At 41.6% G+C, this 22,378-nt stretch overlaps 1 protein-coding gene across 4 annotated transcripts in view; it reads left to right on the plus strand.

Annotated features, from left to right (window-relative positions):
- Positions 1–13,685, plus strand: part of COL14A1 (collagen type XIV alpha 1 chain) — a 243,885-nt gene extending 230,200 nt beyond the window's left edge. For 3 of the 4 annotated variants that reach the window (XM_060128280.1, XM_060128279.1, XM_060128281.1), the window contains exons 46-48: positions 9,286–9,363; positions 11,036–11,191; positions 12,822–13,685. In XM_060128280.1, the coding sequence (XP_059984263.1) occupies positions 9,286–9,363; positions 11,036–11,191; positions 12,822–12,901 (314 nt within the window). In that variant the 3' untranslated portion in view covers positions 12,902–13,685. Of the gene's footprint in view, positions 1–9,285; positions 9,364–11,035; positions 11,192–11,998 lie in introns of all 4 variants that reach the window. The other variant, XM_060128282.1, reaches the window with a different exon arrangement.
- The last annotated feature ends 8,693 nt before the right edge of the window (positions 13,686–22,378 follow it).

Below are 22,378 nucleotides of genomic sequence, written 5' to 3' on the forward strand. Positions count from 1 at the left end.
TTGAGAAAATATTTTTCTCTTAGGATTTACTCTCTTGACAATTTACATATATAAGCACAGCAGTATTAATTATTTTTATCATGTCATACTTTCCATCCCTAGTACTTATTTATCTTATAAGTGGAAGTTTGTACATTTTGACGTCCTTCATCCAATTCTCTTTTCCCCACTCCCTATCTTTTAAATGTAGAAATGTGTTTTGTCATTTTCTAAATTTCTGGCCTTGAACATAAACAAGTGAAATGGAAGTATACCATGTACTAGTTTATAGGATAAAACTAAAGCTGTTTATATTAGCTATGATAAACCATTTTCAGTGAATTTTTGGACATGGCTTTTAAAGCAATAAATACATTATAATAAGTAAGTATACCAAATGCATTTGTGTAGATGGGTGAAAACATACATAGAGAAGATATATTCATTAACCCTTTCCATTTTCATCGGTTCTAGATTTAACTTAGACATTAAATTATTATGTGAATATAGCAAAGTAATTCGACTTTTCTGGACTTTTTACTAGCTCAGAAAAACATGATGAGGATCCTAGATATAGGATGTATTTACCTTAATAGTGATTCTTCATGCTTATTATGAAGGGCTGTTGGCCATAACACATTTTGTTTTAAACTCCATAGACCCTGGCCTTGTCCCAATGCCCTGACAAAACTCCCTTCTTTTCCGAGAGTGGAGAGCATCACATCACTTTTCAGTTCTGTAAAGAATAAAGACCAGGGCTTCCCTGGTGGCGCAGCGGTTGGGGGTCCGCCTGCCGATGCAGGGGACGCGGGTTCGTGTCCCGGTTTGGGAGGATCCCACGTGCTGCGGAGCGGCTGGGCCCGTGAGCCATGGCCGCTGAGCCTGCGCGTCCAATAAAGACCAGACTAAGCTCTAATTTAAATATCTATTTAAATACCATCAAATGGCTGAATATCCATGCTGAACCTACAATACTCATTTTTTAAGCTACAGCAATTGGCTTATTTTCCGGCTAACTTTGTATCATTTATAATTTTCCCAGCAGTCAGTGCTGGAAATGATATGGCATTTGAGGAAGAGCAATCAGAACTTTGGAGCTGAAAGTGATAGACTGGCGTTTGGTCTGACCTTCTTATTATGTACCTATGAAGTCATAATATCAGTGGCAAAACTAGATGGACAAAACACCAGGATTCCTGGTGCCCTATTTAATCCCTGTTCTCTTTTGCTCCACCCCTGCAGCTGTGAACTGTCAGCCTGCAAACAACGAGATAGGGTTAGTGTGTGATGATGAGCTGGGTACCTCATCATCTTCTCTCCTCTGTCCTCCCTTCTCCCTCCTTCACTGCCTCCTCCCTCTGTGCTTCCCCCTGCCCTCCACTGCCCAAATGTAAGTGCGTCTAATTTAGATGTCTGGTCAAAAGACCTGAGGACCTCCTGCCTATACTATCATGTCTCTGAGCGATAGAAAACATTGAAGTGCAAACTATCCTGTTGTCTTGCTCTTGATCTGGTGAGTGGGTTCCTTTGGCTACTGGGTAGCACTACTTAATGATTCAGTGCGTTTTCCTCAGCTTTTCAGTGGGACTACCACAGTGGGTTTTTTTTGTTTTGTTTTGTTTTGTTTGTGTGTGCGGTACGCGGGCCTCTCACTGTTGTGGCCTCTCCCGTTGCGGAGCACAGGCTCTGGACGCACAGGCTCAGCGGCCATGGCTCACGGGCCCAGCCGCCCCGCGGCATGTGGGATCTTCCCGGACCTGGGCACGAACCGGTGTCCCTTGCATTGGCAGGCGGACTCTCAACCACTGCGCCACCAGGGAAGCCGGCACAGTGTTTGTTGGTGGGGTTGTGCTCTGTGGGACTCTGGTCCACCTCAGCTAGTTGTATTGCTTTGTAGCATCCAGCAGAGGCAGACCCATGTTTTGTGGGTCCCGAAGCTTAAACAGTTTGAGTTCCTTTTTAAGAAAAATAGTATGACTTACTACAAACAAAAAAAAAAAGGGGGGAAATAGGGTAGGTAGAAAGTATTGAAGGAGTTCTCTGCACGTAAGGGCCCATATTCAAATTCAGTCTGATACACAAAATTTGTCCGGACGTGACCTAGACCACTCCCCAGCCAGCAGCCGCCAAAGCTCTTCCAAACCATTTCTAGCTCCCCAGGCGCTCCCTGTTCTCTCTCATCAGCAAGCCTTTGCATGTGCATTTCCATCCATCCCTTCTTTCCTTGCCTAATGCCTGCTGTTCAAGACTTAACTCCGACGGTCAGCTCTATTGGAAAGCGTTCTGAGATCCCCCACAGATGCCTCAGTTTGACGCCCTCATATTTTGTTGTTGCAATTCTCATACGGCATTATAGCTACTCGTTTGTCTGTTTACTCTACTGCATGGTGAGCTGTGACAGGCAGGAAGGATACTTTTGACTCTGAATTCTCAGTACCTGATATTAGGACTGGACTGGGAGTTTCCTTTCGGTTTGCTCCTCTCCCTCCTTTAGCTGTGCATCACTGTGTTTCCAGGCTTCTTTGCCCTCTGCTCCTGAGCAGGTTCAGCCAATGGGAGGCGCTGCGGAGGATTAGAGGGTAAGAGGAGGAGAAAAGTCAGACTATTTCTCCTCTTAGCCCCACCCCTGCCTCCTCTGCCACTCCAGCTGTGGCTACCGCCCCTGTGTGGCTTCTGCTTCCACTGGAGCAGCTCTCACTCATTCTAGATCCCGCCAGAAAGCTCCAGGCACACCATTTCCTCTCCTTGTCCCTGCACACCTAGGGGTGATCGTTGCTTCCTGCTGTTGCTAATGTTATGGGTTGCCTCATCATTTCTATTTGGTTTCTGAGTCCTTCTGTCACCCATGTAACCAAATCCCTGTATTAAATTCCCTCTGCCTGAAAGATCTAGAGTGGTTTACCATTCCCTGGCTGAGCCCTGAATTATAGAGGCATACTAGATGACTAGTTGTTTTATGAAAAAGGCAATAGGGAGAGGGACCCTTAGCAGTGGTTTGCAAAGATTCTTTTACATTTAAAACCAATATGTAGGGGCTTCCGTGGTGGCGCAGTGGTTGAGAGTCCGCCTGCCGATGCAGGGGACACAGGTTCGTGCCCCGGTCCGGGAAGATCCCACATGCCGCGGAGCGGCTGGGCCCGTGAGCCATGGCCGCTGAGCCTGCGCGTCCGGAGCCTGTGCCCCGCAACGGAAGAGGCCACAACAGTGAGAGGCCCGTGTACCGCAAAAAAAACAAAAAACGCTATGTATTTTCCAGTCTTGGCCACCATAGCACAGAATGTGGAGCTCCACGTGCTGGTACTAATCCTATGGGCCAAGCATGTAAAAATAGCAGAGCCTGGAAAAGGACATTAAATACTTGTTGGATTGAGTCCAATTAATCTGCCACCTTGTAGCTAGGTACTTGATCCAGTACCTTGTACCTAGCAGGCATTCAAGCATACATTGAATGAAAAACAGACTATACTTGGAATTTATCACCAGCCATTTCCCAGGCAACAGACAATATAATAACATAGCTGAAGCCTTGTCTCACATTTTCTGTGGCTTCTTGGTAGAATTACAATGAAAACATTACCCAGGCCTTGCATATCTGCCTGGGCATAAATTCTGAGAGTTGCTCAGAATGTCTGGAATAAAGAGGGAATGTCTCTGCTCCTTCGAGTAGCATGAGACTTCAGCCTGAGTGCTTGGTGTGGTCATGGGACCATAGGAATGGGTAAAATCTTCCCACTCAGAGGCCAACAGGCCAAGGAAAATAGGAAACTGATAACCAAAGGCCAGATCCTGGGCAAGTCATCCGTGTGAGCAGGATAAATCCTATTAAAGTCAACCCCAAGTATTGCTCCGAGCAGAGGGCAAGTGTGTGAACCAAGGGAAGTAAGCTGAAGAAATATGATAACCACAGGGCTGATTTCTGAGTGTGGGACCAGAGAAAATGTGCAGATTGATTGGACAGGCAGTTCAGGAAGCCATGACTACAGCAAACAAGACAAACTCAGCCTCTAGGTCCAGCTTGGGATGGAGAGGCCGGGAGTGTTGTGGTTAAGTGTATAGGCCTCAGAATCAACCTGCCCATGTTGAAATCTTGGCTCTGTTACTTACTAGCTAAGGACAAACGACTTAACCTCTCTGAATCACAGGCCTCTTTTAGGGTTAACAGTAGTGCCTGCCATCTTGGTTCTTGTGAAGACTAAGTGAGTTTGTACATGTAAAGCATCTAGCATTCGGAACCTGGTGAGGCCATTTATAGGAATAGCTGACACACCGACTGTTCACATCCTTGGTTTGTCAAAATCTGTAATCAGACCTTGTATTTCATTCATTCATCATATTTCTTGAGTGACTAATATGTGCCTGGTACTAGGAATATAACGATGAACTAGAACAAACATGTCTCTGCCTTAGTAGATCTGTAAAAGAAAATAGTGGAGGGTCAGTGTTAGATTAGTAGTAAGGGAGAATCAGGTAGCCCTGATGTGGTTTCTCATGAGACTTTTAAAAAAGGAAGAATATGACAAATATACCACTCTACTGAGGGATGTTGATAATGGCGGAGGCCATGCAAGTGTAGGGGGTGGGGATATTCGGGAACTCTCTACTTTCTATTCAGTATTGCTGTGAACCTAAAAAAGTAAAGTCTATTTTAAAAGTTTCAAAAAAGAAAGAAAGAAGAGAGCAAGATCTTAAAATTCTAATGAGAGTAAGATCTAAGAGAGTAGATCATACAAATTCTCATTAAAAAAAGAATGAACAAATAAATAATAGAAAAGATTTTATTCTATTCTAAATATTTTTGGTAACTCCACAGAAAACTAAGGATATTTTAATCTTAGCTAAATCATATTTTTAGTAAGTTAGATCTTCATTTATGTCAGCTATGCTCAATTTTTAAAAAAATTTTATTTATTTTTGGCCGCGTTGGGTCTTCGTTGCTGCGTGCGGGCTTTCTCTAGTTGCAGCGAGCAGGGGCTACTCTTCGTTGTGGTGCGCGGGCTTCTCGTTGCAGTGGCTTCTCTTGTTGTGAACACGGGTTCTGGGCACACGGGCTTCAGTAGTTGTAGCGCATGGGCTCAGTAGTTGTGGTTTGCGGGCTCTAGAGCGCAGGCTCAGTAGTTGTGGAGCACGGGCTTAGTTGCTCCCCAGCATGTGGGATCTTCCCGGACCAGGGATCAAACCTGTGTCCCCTGCATTGGCAGGTGTACTCTCAGCCACTGCGCTGCCTGGGAAGTCCCTATGCTCATTTTTTAAAAAATGACAGAAACTTAAATTTAATTGGAGTTCATGATACTCATCTCTAAATAACGCTAGTAGTTAATATTGCCACATAAGGAGCTTGTCAGAAAAAAACAGTTTTCACAAAAGCCAGACATGTGAAAGTAAAAGCAGAGTTCCAGCCTAAGGAATTTTTTTTTTGATCCTTCAAAGGTAACAGTCAGCTGCGTTTGGGTGTAGACATTCAGTCATTCAGTTAGCCTTCCTGGACACCTACTATGTGTGAGATTGTGCTTGGATCTGACGCTAGAGCAATAAATAAGGCATGGTCCCTGCAGTCATCAGGCTCATGGTGCCGGGCGAGGTGAACATGACAACAAGCAGTGCAATGGGATAAGTGCCAAAGGAGGCACAGGTAATACGGAAGCAAATTATTCATTCATTCATTCATTTGTTCATTCAGTAAATATTTGTGGGTTAGGTACTATGTGGAAGGCACCATGGAAAGGTAGGGGATATAGCCATGATTGAGGTAGATAATCCTTGAATTTGTGGTGCTTCTGCCTGTTGTGGTTGTAAAGAAGCTTTGAGTTGAGTCTTTAAGAATGAGGAGTATGTATGGAGACACCCAAGGTGGAAAGGGTATTTCAGGAGGGAATATCCTGTGAACTCAGGAGTTCCCATGTCTTTGCTCTGGTGACCCCATCTCAGCACCAAATGGCCCCACCTTGGACCCTCACAAAAGAGATGTATGAGGGAGCCCTTATTATGGGCGATGACTGCATTTTGTCTGTAAAGAATGACTATGCCCAGACTTTATTGTCATTTCATGGACAGTCACAGGCTGACATTTTAGAACATTTGATTTCCTTTCTTTTAATTACAGCCTACAAGGCTTATCAAAAGTATATCCAGTTCTATTCTTAGAGATCTGAGGCCTCTAAGCTTAGCTTTCAATTTCAGTCCTCATCTTAGGTACTTAAATAGTGGTTGTCTGGTTTTTTTTTAACTCTATGTATGTATGTATGTATATATGTATTGTTGGCTGCGTTGGGTCTTCGTTGCTGTGCAGGCTTTCTCTAGTTGGGGCAAGCGGGGGCTACTCTTTGTTGCGGTGCGCAGGCTTCTCATTGTGGTGGCTTCTCTTGTTGTAGAGCACGGGCTCTAGGCTCGCGGGCTTCAGTAGTTGTGGCACACGGGCTCAGTAGTTGTGGCTCACAGGCTCTGGAGCACAGGCTCAGTAGTTGTGGCGCACGGGCTTAGTTGCTCTGTGGCATGTGGGATCTTCCCAGACCAGGGCTCGAACCCGTGTCCCCTGCATTGGCAGGCGGATTCTCAACCACTGGGCCACCAGGGAAGTCCCTTAAATGGTGTTTTTTACCATGTTTTTTTCATTCCAAAAGAAAGATTTATCGGTTGTCATGGACCTGAGTATTCCTTCAGTCTGAGAAACACAAGTGAAGACATAGACAAATATTGATATATTAGCCTACATGTAGTTGGAACATTTCATAACTTCAAGGATAAGGAAATCTAAAATTCTCTGTTAATATATAACTACATCCTTAAAAGCTTTCTTTTTTTTCTTTTTTTCTTTTAAGGCATCTTGAGGGGCTGGACTATTCTTTTGAGGACCTTCCTCTCTTACTTTGACTTGTATTGCAGATAATAACAAATGCCACTTGCTTTTCTCTACGTAATTAGAAAATTAAAGCAACCAGACGTTCTACTCCCCAGTCTTCCCCACCTTTTGCATTCTTTGTGAATAAGCAAAGGATAGGTCAGGAAACTCTTATCAGGGGCTTATTCCCAAGGATACTGTCCTGGATGTTGTCTTCAGCCTACGTCTTCCACTTGTGGGGAAGCCATGTCCTTACCATTGATCCTTAGGTACTGTAAGGTCACGGGAGGCCTCTGAATCACTGTGCATTTAATCATGCAGCCTGCTGTTAGTCATTGGTGTATTTTCTTGTGTTCTAATTCTTTAAAAATCAGTGGTTCCCTGTGGGGAAAGCAACTCCAACTCTCACAGAAGAAGAGGCTATTTCTGCTCAATTTCCAGATGCACGTTAGGGCACAATTGTTTGCAAGTGAGGGAGCATCTACCTCCTATTAAAAATAGTACTCACAGGACTTCTCTGGTGGCACAGTGGTTAAGAATCCACCTGCCAATGCAGGGGACACAGGTTTGAGCCCTGGTTCGGGAAGATCCCACATGCTGTGGAGCAACTAAGCCCGGGCACCACAACTACTGAGCCCACGTGCCACAACTACTGAAGCCCGCACGCCTAGAGCCTGTGCTCCACAACAAGAGAAGCCACTGCAATGAGAATCCCATGCACCCCAACGAAGCGTAGCCTCCGCTCGCCGCAACTAGAGAAAGCCCGCATGCAGCAACGAAGACCCAACACAGCCAAAAATAAAACAAAAAAATAAAAAGCAAAAAAACAAAAGTACTCACTCCAGTTATTACCCAGTTAGCTAAATCAGTAGCTATTTGGGTAACGCCCAGTAGACGTACTCATGGTGATTTTCTGTCTGAACAACTTGATTAGCAATTGAGCATTAGATGTTGGCTTGTCTATGTGATTTTTAAACTCAGATATGATTGTAGTTTTATTTTTGAGAAATAACTCTCTTCCTGTCAGTTCCTAGGAGAAGAGTGAGTCTCAGAACAGGAGGTCAGAGGCTTGGTGGTCAGTGCCCTGCCCTCTTCCTGCAGTACTGGTCTTTCGTGAGCTCAGAAGACACCACCAAGGCCACATGCAATAGGCATGGATGTTAGGGAAGCATTGAGGTGGATTGAGCAGCCCTGAGGACCGCTAACAAGGAAGAAGGCCTTTTTTAAAGGTGACAGGTATACCACCTTGACCCCAAGAGGTAGTCAACAAGGAACACAGCAGACATCAAAACGTCAAACGAAAGGACCATCAGTATATGTGCAGTGTAGAAAAACACTGCTATTCCCAGAGCAAATACTACATCAATACCTTTCTTTCTGGAAGTTACAAACCAAGATGTTAAAAGTGATTATTTTCTAGGACTGGAGTCCTTGCTTTTTGTATCTTCTAATTTGCCTACAGTGAACATGCCTTGCACTTAGAAGGGAAAAAAAAGTTATTTGTAACTATAAACACTTTAGATCACTTGCATGCCTGCTGCCTATCAAATTATTTTCCTTTATTTATGTTCCCTCCTAGGCTTTGCCAGTTCACACATAATTTCTTTGTAATTATGAAGAGATGTATTTCTGCATTCTATTATTTTGAAGTATTATTGTACATGAAAAACAGATACTAGAGACTTTCTGTGATGCGAGCCAGGGTAACCCAGACCCCAGTCTGATTCTTCTCTCTGTCTGATGAATCGGGCCTCAATATAGCATGCTGTCACCTGTTCAGCAGTCTTGTGATAGGACCCATTTGGACGATGAGGTGTCAGAGCCTGTATTTCTCTGTTTTTCTGCCCGTAAAAATCTATAGTTTGTTAACACCAGCGTAAATTATTTGGAATAAGAAGTTTGTTCAGTGGAAAAGAAACATGAATAGGTTTAGATTTTTATGGGGCTGAATCAGCCAAATCAAACACAGGCCGTCCTGAAGCTTCCAAGTTTTTAATGGAAACTCACGCTCTTTAGAACTTTGCTGCCTAATTATAATTCATGCCTTTTGCAGATACATTACAGGGTGGACCAAAAGGAAAATGTTAGATATGTCCACTTGTGATTTCTATTGTGTTACTCGTGGGGTGCCAACTGCATGCGTCCAATGGCCTGGTGCGTGCAAAGACACAGGCCAGATCCCTGCAGGCTGAGCCACTTCAGTGGGAGGGAGGACGATAAACTTGCAGTATTACAAATACAGAAGACAACTCAGATACAGAGCCAGCCTTCTGTATGTGGTTGTGCAGAAGTCACCAGTGTCAGGATTCAATTTAAAAGTCCCATGACAACCGTAACCCTAAATCAACCCTCATCATTGCCTTCATCAGCGATATCCTTTCGAAACCCAGAAAAACAGAACCACCCAGATGTCATTTTAAGGAGAACTTTCTTTTATTTCTTTCTTTCTTTTTTCTTCTTTTTTTGAATAGGTTTAACTGGTGTGAAGGGAGATAAAGGAAATCCAGGCATTGGAACTCAAGGTCCAAGAGGCCCCCCTGGGCCAGCAGGTAACTCTTCCTACCTAACAGGAAACTGTAAGGTGGAAATCCTAAATCTCTATATTCACTTGACATTGCAGGTGAGGCAAATGGCCATATTACATCCTTGTGTCCAACTGGAATGGCTATATTTCTCGTTGCTTTCATTGGAAGGCTAGTTTGTTAGTAACGAACCTCCCAATACACAAACCCCCAAAGACACAGCATATTCTGGGATCTTATTGGTTGCGTGAGTTAGGCTGGGCTAGGCTATGCTGTAGTAACAAATCAATCCCCAGTGCTTAGTGGATTGATACTTACCCAGAGTTTGATGTGGGTAGGGTAACTTTTCCCCCATTTTGGAACAAAAGGCCTTGGGAGAAAGATAAAGGAGGCACATCACCTTCCTGAATGCAGGATGAAAGATGTCATTTCCAGTCATATTTCACTGGCTGAAACTAGCCATATGGCCCCAGCCGACCTGTAAGGGAGTCTCAAAATCTAGGGGAACGCATGGATATTTGATGAACACTCGTGGTTTCTGCCACCATGGTCACCTTACTGAATGAGTTTTGTGTATTCTACTATGTGCTTTTAGAATGGCTTCCAGATGATCATACTCTGTTATTAAAGTTATAAGGTTACAATCCAACTGTATATTTACAATCCCCGTCTTAGCCATATTGAATCAAATGACTTACCGATTTTTCTTTCCAACCTAATGATGATTTTGGAAAATACCTTCTGTAGGAGAGATTCCTAATGCAATGGATTCACTTTGAGTATAAATACTCCTGTTATTAGAGATTGTATGAGGAACTGATCTAGCTCATGCCTTACATGAGCTAGAATGAGTGGTTAGTGAATGTTAATTGAATGAAACGGAATGCATCTGAGAGTCACAACGCTTTTCAAATATAAGGTGATACGTGTTCCTAATTTTCATTGTGGTTCTAGTTGAAGAGTTTCATTTCTAGTTGAAAAAGGTCTTCTTAGCACTGTTGGAATCCAGGCCTAAAGCAAAACAAAGCAAACGCATAAACCAGAAAAATTCCAGACTGACATACTTCTTAAATTCACAAAAATTTTAATCCCCGTCTCACTTTCACTCAGTGTAAGTTCTCAGTTGATTCAAGCTAGCCTAAAGAAATTTTGGATTTGTATATTGGGTCCAATTTCAGAATTCTCATTTTTCTCCTCCAGTATAATTTCTTTCAAATTTAGACTAATTTATTCCAATTATCTGGGGCCATAAACCAGGATAAGTTATAAGGTTGAGATCGAGTGTGTTCATGTGTGTGTGCATATGTACGTGTGTGTGTGTGCATGGCCATACATTGAATTCATAAGGAACCTGCATTGGGAAACAGAAACTCCATAAAGAAAACGAGGTTGACAGTGGTATGCTCCTTTCCCTTTCATATCCAGGAGGTGATTAAAAAAAAAGACTACATTTTGCTTTCTGGTTTCCTGAGCTGATGGAAAGCATTGACCTCCAGGAGAACATGTGATTGCAGTATGATCCTCTGTCCAGGAAATCCAGTTCAGGAATAGAACTCAATGAGTAGAGAGAGGCAGATCACCCCAGTTCTTAAGATGTGTAATATGGCTTCTTGTAAGAGTTAGTTTACTTCTTGGTAGTCTGAAAACTCACCCTGTGATGATGAAAGACCAACTGTTTTCATTGGTGGGTACTTCGTAGGACCGTCCGGGGAAAGTCGGCCAGGAAGCCCTGGACCCCCTGGCTCTCCTGGACCAAGGGGTCCACCAGGTCACTTGGGGGTGCCTGGACCACAAGGTCCTTCTGGCCAGCCTGGATACTGCGACCCCTCTTCATGTTCTGCCTACAGCGTAGGAGGTAAGTGTCAGCCCTTGTGGGCTTTGAGCAATGTCTTGCTATGCTTAGTATCATAATGGTGAGGGTGCTATAAAAGCAGACCTATTATGCACAGGAAGCAGAGCTTGAATTGCTTACAACCTTTTAAATTATCCAGAGGCATCTTCTGTAAAGTACAAATTAATATAGAGGTTACCCCTGAAGAGGAAATTTAAAATAATACCACATCTAAGTCTTCCTTGCTTCCAAATGGCGATCCACACAGATTTGGCCTCTGACCTCATATCTGATCATTGAGGGACATGTTTGAACATTCTTTGGGGCCTCTCATTCTGTGTTATTTCTGTGGTGTGGCCATGAAGTCCTCTAAAGTTTTACTCTTGTTTTGGGGAAACCTCAAACTTAGAACTTTCCCCGTAATTAGGAGGGCCCTGGAGATACTGTTGGATGACATCCTGCCCACCGCATGCATTTTAGGTCACCAAGGATTATTTTAAGAAACAAAAGTGGCCATGCTGTCCTTGCCTCTTCCTAACTACTAGACTGAGATTCTGAAGAGATTATGCTTCCTGAAAACATCTGTGGTCTGCATGCTGGAGGGTTGTGTAATGGGACATTTTCTAACATAGTCACACTTGGAAGCATCAAGAGAGAGGTTCAAAGACTGCTTTGGGGCAATGAGCTTATTAGCCAATGAATTTAAATTTTCTGCTTTAGAAGAAATTTAACCTTATTTGCCAGAGGGACTGGTCAAAGTTTTGCTGATGTGTTTTTCTCTGTTCATCTCTTCCCTCCCCGTTCTCTCAAATATCCCTGCCCCTTATTAAGATCTGATCCCTTACAATGATTACCAGCACTGATGTGGAACTCCTCCACTGATTACGTTGGCCTGGGCAATTGGCTGCAGATACAGAACTGTCCTGTTGACCACCACCACCCATCCCCTGCCCCTAACAATGGGCACTCTGTTTCCCTGCCTCACCTGCTTCCCTACCTGCCCACTGTCACATTTCTTGCCCTCCCTGCTCCAAGCACATACAATGATAAGACTGGAACTTAACCAAATCACATGTGTCAGTTGTTATAGAAACTGACTGCTGCATATCAGCCTGAGCATAGGTATAAGATTGTCTACCAAGAATTATCCCAAGCTTCCCTAGGTGAAGACCCAGGAATAGTTACTTAAATGTGTCTTCTCCTCTTTCCTGTAGCCACACAAATTGCTGGGCACCTTTCTCCCTGACCACCCTACTATCCATTCTTCCTCTGATCACCTCCCCTCCCTACTGCCCCCTGGTGTTGGACTTCTAACATGAGATGGGTTTTTAAAATTTATTTTTCTTTCATCATTCTGCTGAGATTTCAGGGTTTCTTTTGTAAATAAAACATGTAATATTTAAGCAGTTGGCTGTGATTCTAGTTTCCTAACAATTTCTGCGGTATATCTGTACCTTCCTTCTTTCGCTAACCATCTGAAACCTCCTGGCAAAGGTGCAAGCACTGTGGTGGATAAAGGTAGCTACTACTTTCTACCCGAGCAGGATATCTCTGTACTTTAGAGACTATGTCTCTATGGACCCATATAAGGGGAGGATATCAATTTATGGTTCCTGGGTTCTATCACGTCCCCACCCCCACTCTTCCTCTCTAGTTCCCCATCCTGATGAGCCAGAGTTCACCCCTGTCCAAGATGAGCTGGAAGCCATGGAGCTGTGGGGCTCTGGGATATGATAGTCTCAGGAGAACTTGGAGGACCAACCGCAAAAGCTCCTAAGGCAACTTATTCAAGAAGAATGTCGTTATGTGGTTTGTATGCTGCCTTTGGGAGGGGACTCATTTCACCAGCCTACATCTCCTCCTTGGATATTGTTAATAATATTGTTATATTAACAAAAAGTATGTTTAAAACAATTCCCCTTAATCCATGACACCATAGGATTGATTTCTCTTTGTTGTTTTAATGGCATGCTCAAAGAAAAATTGGCCAAGAAGTTTGAACTCTGGAATCTTTTCTGTGGTAGATGATCTCAAGTCCTAAAATGCCACAAGACAGATATGACTGTCTTTGAGGAAAATGGGGTCCCAGCAGAACAGGAATTCAAAGGGACTCGAAGATTATGCTGTTTATCCTTATCCCCTCTAGGAATGACCTTGCTGAAAAGAAAGGAGGGACATGATTGGAGAAACTACCTCTTGCTAAATTGATCTGTCCAACTCTGAGATCACTTGGTAACTAGCTCCACTGGTATCCAAGAATATGTGTTAGAATATAACCTTTCTGAATTTGGTGATTGTAAAAATAGATTTAGTTTTTTCAGTGGCTTTTGACATGTAAAATAATGACTTCCCACTGATTCTGATGGAAAAAGATCCAATTTTGATGAATAATTTATCCAGCAGTATGTTCCAGAGCTTGCGCTCCTTAACCACATGGATTACTTTGTACATGCAGATATATTTTTGCAAACCTATTTCCATTCTTTTTTTTAAGCAAATAAAAATTTTAAACAATGTATGTGGATTGTTTTTATTTTATTCCATTTCTATATGTCACCTTAAACTTTTGTAGTTGGCTTAGGTTTAACCAGAAAAATGACAGCTGCCTACCTTTAGACACTCATTCAAACATTCATTCATTCATTCATTCATTCTGAGTGTGGTAGGATACTTAACAGAAAAAGGCAGCTGACTTGAGCTTAACAGACTGACAGAATTCTATTATTCATGTATAACCTACCAGACAGACTTGACTGTGAAAATGTAAGACTGATGCTAATTAAATGTTTGCCTAAAGAACTTACCTTTTGGTTTTAAGAAAAACTCTAGAAGACAAAGAAGAAATGAGGTTGAATCTAATAGATTCTAATTTCTAAACTATAATTTGTCTTTTGCTCATAAAGGAAAACACTAGGTGTTTGAAAAAGATTTGGGTTCTATTAATTGTTTGTTGAAAATAGAAATGAAAGAGAACCATAAACTGAACGTATATTCCTTTTCCTCTGTAGCATCTCCCTAATAACAGGTAATTGTCAGAAGTAGGGATGGGGTCATTTATCACCAGAAGCTGGAGTCTTCCTGGATCAGGAAGGTCTCTTGAGATTCTTTGGGTCCCCTCACCACACAGATTGGTTTAAGACCTTCCCATCCAAAGTATTCAAACAAAAGGGCCTGTGTGTGCCTTTGGGGATCAAGGTAAACATAAATATATTTTTTGCTGCCTTTGCAAGAAATGAAAGAAGACAGTGAGCAGATAACCAACAGTGGTTCCCTTGTAGTTATGGCGCATGCTTCCACATGTAGAAAGCAGGACTAATGAGGAGGAAAGCTTGCACAAGATTGAATGACGTGGCCCAGAATCACCTGAGAGAACTCTTTAAATGACTGGGGTGTGTCACTAGTCATAGCATTCCCTTGTATCTCAGATTTCTTGGTCTTCAACAAGTGAGTAGAGAGGATATTCTGTATACGTTAGTGTTTGGCCCTTGGAAATGCAAAGACTACTTATGTCACTCAGAAGACCTTGAAAGTTTGATACAAATGGCGAAGTATAAACACTAGAGGTTCTAGTCCATTCATATCATTCTTTTTTTAAAATAAATTTATTTATTTTTGGCTGCGTTGGGTCTTCATTGCTGCGCACTGACTTTCTTTAGTTGCGGCGAGCGGGCGGCTATCTTTGTTGCGGTGCGTGGGCTTCTCATTGTGGTGGCTTCTCTTGTTGTGGAGCACGGGCTCTACGCGCATGGGATTCAGTTGCTGTGGCACACGGGCTCAGTAGTTGTGGCTCACGGGCTCTAGAGTGCAGGCTCAGTAGTTGTGGCTCATGGGCTTAATTGCTCTGTGGCATGTGGGATCTTCCCGGACCAGGGATGGAACCCGTGTCCCCTGCATTGGCAGGCAGATTCTTAACCACTGCAACACGAGTGAAGTCCCCATATCACTCGTGAGTTGTGCAAATACACTTGGCTTTGATTTTACTTGGTGATCTAAATTTGTTTATTTAAGCTGTGGGAACACTTCATTAGTTTGGAATTTGTCATCACTTGGACCCAGTTCATGAGATTTTTATTGAGTGAAATGTTCATAATAAAAGGTGTAATTCAAATTCAAGATTTTTATGTTTACAGTACATTGCCTTGTAATAAAAGCTTATTTTGAAGTACATTTTTATTGACTTACCTATTTTGGCAGGAATATACTTACATTTTAATGTATACTTTATATCATTTCTGAAAGTAATAAAGTGTAATTTCATAAAAGGACATTACTCCTCAGAATTTTCACCACTTTGGTTAGAAACTCTTGATTCCTAGAATTACAGACTTGGGGCAGAGTGGTTGAAAAGTTTAGTTTAGGAGAAAACTGAGCATAAGTCGGAGTTTGGGAGAGTAACCAGGGCTAGAGATATAAATTTAGGAGTCAGGTGCATGTAGGTAGTATTTAAAGGCTATGCAAATGGATGAGATCACCTGGAACATTTCCCTACCTTCTACTATCCCTTTTTCATTTTTGTTTGCACAAGCTCTCCAACCTGGTTTTTCTTATTTTATTTTGAAATGTATCTCTCAGCTAAATATTCTCCAGACTACAGCCACAGTGAATGAACTAGTTGCAAAAACCCTTGATGTGTGCTCTCTCTTATTTATCTTTGGCATGCTTTTTCTTCCACTTGGGAAACCTTCATCTTTGTCCCACCCCAGTTTAAAGGACCTATTTATTTTTGTTTGTTTGTTTTCACTTTTATTATGAAACATGTTAAACATATTGAAAAGTAGAGAGACTAGCAAATAAACATATACCATCTCCTTTAAAAAATAATTTTTACCATTTGGGCGTATTTGTTTCATAAATTTAAAGTATTTTGATACAAGTTATGGACATCATGACACGTCACCCTTAAACGCTTCAACATGCATCTAGGATATTTTTCTCAGATCCACGATTTCATTATCACAGCTTATGAAAGTAACAGTTATTCCATAATAACATTTAATTTCCAACTTCCCTCAGTTGTCCCAAAGAAGTAAAGGACCTACTTTTATTCATATTCACCATTTGAAACTAAGCCAGGCTCCTCCTCCTGTGTGAAGCCTTCGCTGAACCCCACCATCACCACCTGGACAACCTCCATAACCGTGACACCATGGTCCCCTTTTCTAGTGAGTTCTTTAAACTCTGAGCTCCCATTTTACTTGTGTGCATACTTTAAGCGGTCTCAGACTGTCCACAGTGTGCTTAGCACTTAACAGCTGCTCAGTAAATGTTTGTAGAATCATCTCACCCTAGCACAGTTTGATTTATCGTCTGAGTCAAATCATATACTCAGTCTACAGTGGGAAGAGTTTCCTCTGGCTATAAGCCAGAACATTTGGGAGAGAGCAATTATGCCTAGGAATGAATGATCAGCTTCTTAGAAGCTTGCAAATTCAGATCTATTAAGTATTTCAGAATGTGAGGAAGAGGTATTTACATCTTGTCTTCCTATACATGTATTCATTCATGTGTTCATGTATTCATCCATCTCTTTGTGCATGCATCCATCCATCTATCAAACTTCTAATTAGTATCTGCCACGGGTTCAGCCACGTATTAGGGTGCAGGGAAAGAAAAGGTGGATATGATGGTGTAGGAGCTTCCTAACTTCTTGCTCTAAGTTGAAGCAGGTAAGGTAATTTGGACAAGATTGTGGAAGATCTATCCCATGATAAAATGTTCAGATTTCTGCCTGAAAGCAATAGGAAGTCAGTAGGGGTCTTTAAGTAGGTAAGTGACCTGATTGGGCATATTATTTGCAGACACAATTTTTATATAGTGTAAATTTAAGATTGACTGGTGTGGGGAAAGATCAAGAAAAGAAAAAGACATTTAATGAAGACCTCCCACGTATTAGCCTCTATCCCGGATTCCTTATATTAAGTTGATTTCCACAAGTTAGGTAAGTATTCCCTTTTTACAAACGATCAAACATGTAAGGTAAGTAACATGACACACATCCAGAGAAGAGGAAAAGAAGGGATTCTAACTCTAATTGGTTTGCTCTCGTAGCTCATGACCCCTTCCCTGTATGTACCACGCTGCCTGGTGCAGTAGTTCAGATGACGAGGGCCTGGACCACAGTGGTGCAGTGAGGAATAAGAAGAGGAGAGAGATTTGAGAGCTGATGAAGAAGTATGTACTATGGGCAGAACTTGACTGATGGGATAAGGTTGGGAAATGACAGGCAGAAGGTAAGAATGACTTCAAGATTGCAAGTTTGGGAGGTTGAGTGAGTGGGAATTTCACTGAGTTAGAAACTTGAGGAGGAAGAGAGAATGATTTTAGAATGGCATGCTGGTTTTGAGGCTTTTCTGCTTTTTTCAGAGTAAGTACGATATTAACGGCAGATAACAACTCAAGAAGGTTGAGACAGTGAAGAATGATTTTGGATGACTAATTTAGTCTGTGACAACCACCAGAACTTAATGGCTTTGGGCCTGTCCCCCCAAAGAAGGGCTGTTCAAATGCAGAATGGAAGTTTCCAAGGTATGAACCAAAATATTTGGTTTAAAAAAATCATAACTTTTGGTTCTGATTTGCTGTGGCATTGGAAACACTGATGTAAATGGTCCATTTGTGCTAGACAAGCTCAGAGTTCAGAGAATTCTTTTGCCACGAAGTCCTCGTTATTCTATACTCTCTAGAATAACTCTATCCTTAACAAAAATTAACTACGCGAATATATTTGCAACAGTTTTACGTTATTTATCAGACTGAATAATTTGATTAGAAATTTGGCTGACACGAGATGCTTAAATCTAATTGATAAATGAAAAAAGCAAGTTGCAGAACAATATGTACAATATTTATCTATTATTCTGTTCATCTATCTGTATTGAAAAATTGGGATGAATAAACTCCAGACACTTAACCAGGCTTACTTCCGGGTTATGGGATTGTGCAAAGTGTTCATTTCACTTAACTGTTCATGTTTAACATTTCTGTATTGTTTGAAAAATATTTTGCAACAAGCGTGTGCTCTCAGAAATTTTACAGGAAAATCACAGGAGATTTCAGAGCAGAATTCTACTTTACAAAAATAATCTATTACCTTTTTAATAGTCTCATCCTAATGAATGATGTGAATGAATGAAGAAATATGAGTCACTGATGTTTAGGAAAGTGGAGGCAGGGCTACTTTTAAAAGCAGAATAAAAGAGGCAGTAGGAGGGCTGGGATAATTTGCTTGTTTTGGTAGCATATCTAAATGCACAAATGTTAGTAATGATTTACTTTTTTCTCTGTATCTTGCTAAGTAATAAAAAAACATACACTGGCATAAATAACCATATTTCATTGTTTGTTTCTAGAATGTTTAATTGCATTTTATCTCATTGATTAAAAACATTACCATGACCAACGTAGTGAAAATCAACTTTTCTAACCTAACTTAAAAGAAGTTTTATAATGGAATCCAAAGAAGTAAAAATATCTTTTCTTCAACTCTAAAATGAATTTTGTATGGTAACAAAACAAAACTGAGTCAGACAGAAAAGATATGTATAATTACCGGAGACATTTCATCTCCATTTTTCCCTGTCCTGTCATCTGGCCCACATTCAGTGACTCCTGATAAAACCGTATCCCTGTTATGCCCTAAAACTCATATCACAAAATCGTTAACCAGCTGGGCTTTCCCTCTGAGAAATCACTGTTATTTGAATGTGCTCAGTTATTGAATAGATGTATTGAAGAGGATTTGGTTATTAGAAAATTCATGTACTTGCACTTTACCTGTCCTTTCTCACGTATATGGTTATATTATGCTTCTGAGCTGACAAGTTTGCAGGCTGAAAGGATCGAACTTCACAAATAGAGTTCTTTTTACAAACATTCCAGTTATCAGATTTGGACACCACAAGTAGAAGCCTTGCTAACTAAATCTCCACTGTCACTGGCCACCTGCTCTTGTTCTTGGAGTGTTGCCAACAAGTTCTATCTCTGATTCCACTCTCAAGTGTGAGCATGTTTTATCAAATCGGGAGCGAGCCACAACTTGAAGGACCACAGGCCACAGAAAAGCTAGAAAAATGGATACAATTCAAAAGCTGATTGTACAGGTAGCAATAACAGTCTGTCTAGAGCATTGGGAAAGTTTACTTTTCTTCTCCTGAAATATCTACAGTCCACATGTGGAGTGCTTTCTGAAGGAACTGGGTCTATACCTGCATGGCTAAAGATAGCTTTAAAGAATGGAGAGTAATTAAAAAGACCACGAACCCGGTCACGCATCTACCCAGCAGCTTGGCAGTGTGCGAATGGCCTGATGGTTTCTGCTGTCAGATTTCTAGACAGCTGAACAATGACATTTGTGGTCACCAGAAAGATTATGGCTTGGACACCATTTCTGAACCCTAACATTTACTTGTTTTTTTGTTTTTTTTTTTTAATTTTTGTGCCTATCAAAGCAGGCACTGACTGCAGCAATATCAGGTGTGTTTGGAATCAATCACTTGCTTTGTCACTCATTAGGGACCTATATTAGCTTGGAGTTGTTGACCATACATTCTTCCCTTAACTGATTAAAGACTGGCCGCCTCATCTCCCTAAATCTGGTATCACTAAAGAGACACTCTGTACGGTCAGGCAACTCAAGGTGACTGTTCTCTTGCTCTCTGTACGTCCCCTGATCGACCGGTGCCTGCTTCACCCACACCCCACTCACACGACTGACCTTCCTATATGCTTGCACCAGGCCCCAGCTAGTGATTGTTCTTATCCAGGGGTGGTGAGGGGCGTGCCCCTCTGCAAATTTCCCCGGTAACCGATGAGCCACCCTGAGGTCAATTCCCCCTGTAACTGGCAATCTCCGCGTTCCCCCTGGGAGTGAAGACTGCGCCCTGTCCTGCCCGTGGTCTGCTGCACGTGGTGGGGTGTTGCTCCAGGACCTTGCTTCAGAGAGGTAGGCTCCCCCATCCATTAAACCACTGATGTCTCTGTCGCTGACTCTGGGCTCTTCTGTCTTGAAGCTGGGTGAGTAGAGGCCTTGCAGGCCTGCAGGGTGCAGCCCAACACCAATGCCAGATAATTCATATTGGTTGCTGTGTTAGAGACAGGCTAGCTTCAACTAAAATTATATTCTCTTCTTCTTGAGCACAAATTATTTTCTCATTTCCAGACTCCCCCAGTATGGCCACGTGACATGTTCTCAACCTATGAAATATGTTTGTGGCTTCCGAGTCAAGGGAGTTGAGAAGTATGTGTGTGTTGTCTACCTGTTTCTTTCCCATTTACCACCTGAATGCAGGGGACTCCAAGGTCTTCTAGGAGGCTGGAGTTATAAGACGGAGGGTGTTTGGGTTCCAGAACTGACTTGGTGGGAGGCCATGCTAACTCCTTGCTGTTCCTGGAATATGCCAGGTAATGTCCTATCACATCTTGCCATTCCCACTGCCTGGAATGCTCTTCCTCCAGATGTAACCTCATGGATCACTCCCTCTCCATGGAAGCTGTCCAGGTGTCCCACAGGTTTAACTCAATTCTGACACTAGCATCAGAATTGGACTAGCGTCAGATGCCACAGGTTAAGGGCTCAGTCCCACAAGAAGGCCCTCATTTCAGATGACAGTCACAGGGCCAAGTTATCACCTGTGCTTCTGACTCACTGCTATAAATCAGAGGTTTTCATGATCCCCTCCTTTGGTTCGATTACTTTGCAAGAGCGGCTCACAGAACTCAGTAAACTTCAGTTTACTTACTTGATTATTGGTTTATTACAAAGAATATGAAAGGATACGAATCAACAGCCAGGTGAAGAGATAGAGAGGGCGAGGCCTGAGCAAAGGATCCTCTGTCCCCATGGAGTTTGGGGCTCAGCACGTTGACATGTGGATGTGTTTTGGTTCCCCAGCCTGGAAGCTCTCAGAAACCTGGCCTTTGGGTTTTTATGGAGGCTTCATTACATAGGCATGACTGAGTAAATCATTGGCTGTCGTTGATTATTTCAAACTCCATCTCCTCTCCCCTCCCTGTCATCCTTAGATGTGGTCCAAAAGCACCTCATTAACATAATAAACGACAACTTTATGGCTCTCATCACTTAGGAAATGCCGAGGATTTTAAGAGCTCTGTGCCAGAAAGAGGGACAAAGACCAAGTATCTATCTCTATATAGATATATATCAGGTGTATATATATATATATATATACACACACATCAAGTATATATATACATCAAGTATATATATATCAAGTATATATATCAAATATATGTATATATATCAAGTATATGTATATATACATCAAGTATAAATATATATATCAAATATATATACATATCAAGTATATATATTAAATATATGTAAATATCAAGTATATATATCAAATATATAGAGAGTATATATATATCATATATATTTTTTTATTATAAATCACAGTGGGACACCATGATAGCAGGAAACTTTTATTCACGTATGCATCTCAAACACCTAGAACAGTTTCTGGAGCATACATATTGGTTGAGTGACTGTGCAACAGAGCAGCTGATTCCTTGTTAATATAGACTAGAGAGCTGGCTAATTAATCACTGCTTCCATGGTTTAGACTTCCAGATTAGATTTTCTGAAGGACACACATACGCATATTTCTCCATGATTTATTGGCTCTGCATATCCACCGTGCCGGTAACAGTGCATAATAATAAAGTAACTGATAATATTTTTCTAACAACTTATAAAAATATTTTATTTGGACTTTGTGAATTTGCCAAAAAGTAAAAGAAGGATAGGCTTTATGCTCAGAATTTCCTCTAAATATTAAAAACCCTAATATGTATAAAATAGATAATAAGAACCTGCTGTAAAAAAAGTAAATAAAATTCAAAAAAAGTAAAATAAAAACCCTTTTTAGTTTCACGATTGGTAAAGAAGATGCCAGATGGCATCATCCTTTTAAAGTGTTGATTCTCAATGGTTTAATACAGGTTGACGAGTTGGATCTCCATAACCCCAACAGATAAAGCACAGGTGTGACAGGGGCAACAGATGCTCTTCTGACAGCCACTGTTTGCAAGACTTTAATAGGTATTAACTTTGGAATTGAAAAGTGAAGGCAGTGAAAGCAAAGTCAAGACTTGAAATAAAGACGTTGTTGAAAATCGAAGAGCTTCTCATGGACCAAATGGCACTGGCAAAAATGTGTGTCTCCTTCAGTGGTCCTGTTTATGCCATCTTCA

This window comes from Lagenorhynchus albirostris, chromosome 17, assembly GCF_949774975.1.
Source record: "Lagenorhynchus albirostris chromosome 17, mLagAlb1.1, whole genome shotgun sequence".
Lineage (NCBI taxonomy): Eukaryota > Metazoa > Chordata > Mammalia > Artiodactyla > Delphinidae > Lagenorhynchus > Lagenorhynchus albirostris.